This window comes from Nansenia antarctica (genome assembly GCF_963989245.1).
Source record: "Nansenia antarctica genome assembly, chromosome: 11".
NCBI classification, from domain to species: domain Eukaryota; kingdom Metazoa; phylum Chordata; class Actinopteri; order Argentiniformes; family Microstomatidae; genus Nansenia; species Nansenia antarctica.
The window spans coordinates 8,089,607-8,093,318 of NC_137681.1; the positions used below are offsets into that span (position 1 = coordinate 8,089,607).

Here is a 3,712-nt window from a genome sequence, read left to right on the forward strand (position 1 = left end):
CAACGACGGAGGAGACCTACCAGAGGACCTACTCAAGGTAGGTCTCTTTCACTATCCATCTCTTTATTCCTTTTTTTATTTTTTTTCACTCCCTCTATCCACACCAGAGGACTTGCTCACACTTGAAACTACCCTTATGAAACTACCCATTATTTTCCCCTTGTTCACCCCCCCCCCTTCTCTCTGTGTAGAACCTTTATGAGAGCATCAAGAACGAGCCCTTCAAGATCCCTGAGGATGATGGGAATGACCTCACACACACCTTCTTCAACCCTGACAGGGAGGGCTGGCTACTCAAACTAGGTGCGTGCGAGTGTGTGCGTGATAATGGGATCCTGTAGTAGTTGCTCCACCTAGAGTGGCACTCCATCTAGTGGACACGCAGAAGTACTGCACCTTCCCTAATGTGTCTCTCTGATGTTGGTTACCATGGTATAATTACTCATTACTTAATTTTCTTTGCTTTTGTTTTCTCCCTCCTGGTATATTTTTTTTATTTCCCCCCATTGTTTGGTCTCCAGGAGGTATGTATGAACAGTATGGAAGCTCAGCCTTAATAGCCTGTATGCGCTTTGCTTCAGCGTGCAACACTCCCCACGCCCCACCCTGCTTTATTTATTTATTTTTTACTTATCCTAGCCTCTGTATGCTTCGCTGCTGAGTTTTTCCTTGGCACCATTTGACAATTATGGCCCTTTAACAATTATTTCATTCGAGGGAATGAAATGGATTTTGATTATTGTCAAATCTTGAGGCAATTGAGGCGCTGAATGTGTGTTGGAGCTGGCTGGTGAGTTTTTGAGTGCTTCTATGTTGCCATGGCTATGAAAAAGGTAAAGGTTGGCTTGGCTTCTTACTGCAGGGGTCATTGGCCTGCCAACTCAACCAACCTTTAACCCTAACCTCATCAACCAATCAGCTTCTCAACCTCTCAACCAATCTGATGCTGGCTAATGTCTATGCCATCGATGTGCTGCCATGTGTCTGTCTATCTGTCTCTGTCCATAACATCACTACTATGGGCCCAATGCTGCACGTATAGCGAGAGAAGCTAGGGATGGGTGTGACATTTTGCCTTGCTTGGTAGCTTTGACCTCTAACCTTTCTCCTCTGTGATCTCATGACCCCTGACTCACCTCTAACCCTCAGGTGGGCGTGTGAAGACCTGGAAGAGACGATGGTTCATCCTCACAGACAACTGCCTCTACTACTTTGAATACACCACTGTGAGTTACTACTACTTTGATTATAGCTATGCGGTCTTGCCTCCTTTTTCTCTCTGAGTCAACTGTTTCTTCTTAGTGATGCTTTCTCTGCATGACTTTCAATGTACCAGTTGTGAGCTCAACCCTTTCCTCTCTCTCAGGATAAGGAGCCCAGAGGAATCATTCCGTTGGAAAACCTGAGTATCCGAGAAGTAGAGGACTCCAAAAAGCCAGTAACGTTTCTTTCTCTTTTTTCTCCATCTCTACCTCTACTGGTCACCTAAGCTTTTTGCCCTGGCCTTTCTCTTGTTTTCTCTCCAAGAAGCCACACTCTTAAACCTCTTCCACTCTTTTTCACCCCCCCTCCCCTCCCCTCTCCTCCCTCCCCTTTCAGAACTGTTTTGAGCTCTACATCTCAGACCATAAGGATCAGGTGATCAAAGCATGTAAGACAGAGGCGGACGGTCGGGTTGTTGAGGGCAACCACACATTTTACAGAATCTCTGCCCCCACTACCGAAGAGAAGGACGAGTGGATCAACAGCATCAAGTAAGTCATGTACCATTCTTCAGTTCAAGTGCAAGAGTTTACCCATTTGTTATACAATCATTGTAGCATTAGTTTAAAGTTGGTCAATATTTTAGACTCAATCTATTTCCTAAGATATCCTTTATTTACTTCTCTCCTCCTCCTCTCTCTTCCACTTTCCTCTCCCTCCCTCCCTCCCTCCCTCTTCCTCCGTAGATCTGGAATAAGCAGAGACCCCTTCTATGAGATGCTGGCTGCCCGGAAGAAGAGGGTCTCCTCCCTGAAGAGGCTTTAGGAGAGGCCCAGGCTTCAGTGATGAAGCAAGAGATCAGGCCTCACTCACCAACTCAGTCTACAGGCTATGGACCATAACTATGGGCCTGAAATGTAGACCTGCATAATGGACCTTGAGGTGGAGGATTGGCGGATGTATGGATACATAGGTTGTTTTATAGTTTTTTTGGTTGGTGGGGAGTTGGGCACAGGTTTAGAGCAGAGACCAGGAAGGACTGGACCTCCTTTTTCCCCTCCTGTTGATACTTATCCTGTTGCTCCCTGGTGAGAATTGTACACCCTGCAAAGACACACACACACACACACACACACACACACACACACACACACACATCTCAACTCAGCAGGTCTGACTGAATGTGGAAGATTTCCTAAACTTGCCACCGATGAGTCTTTGTAGGGCTTTGGGATAAATGACCAGACGAAAGCGACACAAACCTATTTTTACACAAATCTCCTTTCCGAGGGTTTCACTCTCACATCGCTGTCATGTTACTACAGAAACAAAACACTGTTCAATCTCTCTTCTAAGTAAGTGTTGTGTTGTTTCATACTTGACTGTTACAATAGGAACCACTTCTTTCTATGGCTATGGTTGAAGATTTCCATTTTGGTCCAGTGCTCCCCACTCCTGGTCCTGGAGGACCACAGTATGTGCAGGCTTTAGTCCGAGCCCAGCATTATAATTTTATAATTTTGCCATTTAGCAGACGCTTTTATCCAAAGCGACTTACAATTACGAATTACAGGGACAGTCCCCCTGGAGTAACTGAGGGCTAAGTGCCTTACTCAAGGGCACACTAGTAGTGGTGTGGTTTCAGGCGGGATTTGAACTCACAACCTTCCGATCGGAAGTCCAACACACTATCCACTAGACCACCACTACCCCCCCCACTAGCTTCAAGTAATCAAGACCTTGATTGGCTGGATGAATCAGATGTGTTTGTAATAGAGTTGAACAAAAGCCTGTATGCTTTGCGGCTCTCGAGGACCAAGAGTGAAGAGCAATTGTCAGGGTGAGATATGGGAGCTAAGAAGTCATTAGAATGTTTTTTTTTTATTTATGCCAAAGCCTTGTCATGCAACTGCCATGGCCATTATTGTTAGTTTAACTCTTTTTGTTTTAACTCCTCAGTTATTACAGCTGCACATTCACATGGAGTGGGAGTGAAAGAAAGAGAGAGGGGGAATGGAGAGAGAGATAGTGAGTGGGAGAAGTAACATATCATTTCACTGGGGTTGAAATATTCAGAAATACTTGGTACAGTATTCTGATAAGTAGACAGTAAATACATGCAAGGAAGGATTTGTTATGTGAAAGATTGAAATATATTATATATTATAATATATGTTGTACAAGGAATTCATAGTGCAGTTTTGAAAAGAGTCATTGCACTGGAATTAATGGACTGTGGTATGGCTGACTCGTTTTGAGAACATTATTCTTTTGAACTTAACATCCGGTCATTTTGAACCACCAACTATACAAATGTTTCAAATCCTCATGTTGATCTGTGTTTTGTTTTTTCTTCATCATTAACAGAAAATGCATTTTAATGTTGAGTTATTTTGTTCTCAGTGCACTGATTATAAAAATGTATGTCAAGCTTGTATTGTTTATTTATCTAGACTGCATAATATCATTTAATGTTAAGTTCTTTGTCTTGTTTTGTGTCATAAAAAGT

General features: G+C 43.4%; 1 protein-coding gene across 4 annotated transcripts in view; it reads left to right on the top strand.

Annotated features, from left to right (window-relative positions):
- LOC308167110 (cytohesin-1-like) overlaps nucleotides 1-2,084 on the top strand; it is a gene marked incomplete at its 5' end in the record, with an annotated part of 12,659 nt that extends 10,575 nt beyond the window's left edge. For 2 of the 4 annotated variants that reach the window (XM_080541483.1, XM_080541485.1), the window contains 6 exons: nucleotides 1-37; nucleotides 192-315; nucleotides 1,150-1,226; nucleotides 1,367-1,438; nucleotides 1,600-1,754; nucleotides 1,950-2,084. The exon at nucleotides 1-37 is cut by the window's left edge and continues 112 nt beyond it. In XM_080541483.1, coding sequence (XP_080397609.1) covers nucleotides 1-37; nucleotides 192-315; nucleotides 1,150-1,226; nucleotides 1,367-1,438; nucleotides 1,600-1,754; nucleotides 1,950-2,028 — 544 coding nt within the window. In that variant the 3' untranslated portion in view covers nucleotides 2,029-2,084. The remainder of the gene's footprint in view (nucleotides 38-191; nucleotides 316-1,149; nucleotides 1,227-1,366; nucleotides 1,439-1,599; nucleotides 1,755-1,949) is intronic. The other 2 variants (XM_080541484.1, XM_080541486.1) reach the window with 1 other exon arrangement.
- Between the last annotated feature and the right edge of the window lie 1,628 nt (nucleotides 2,085-3,712).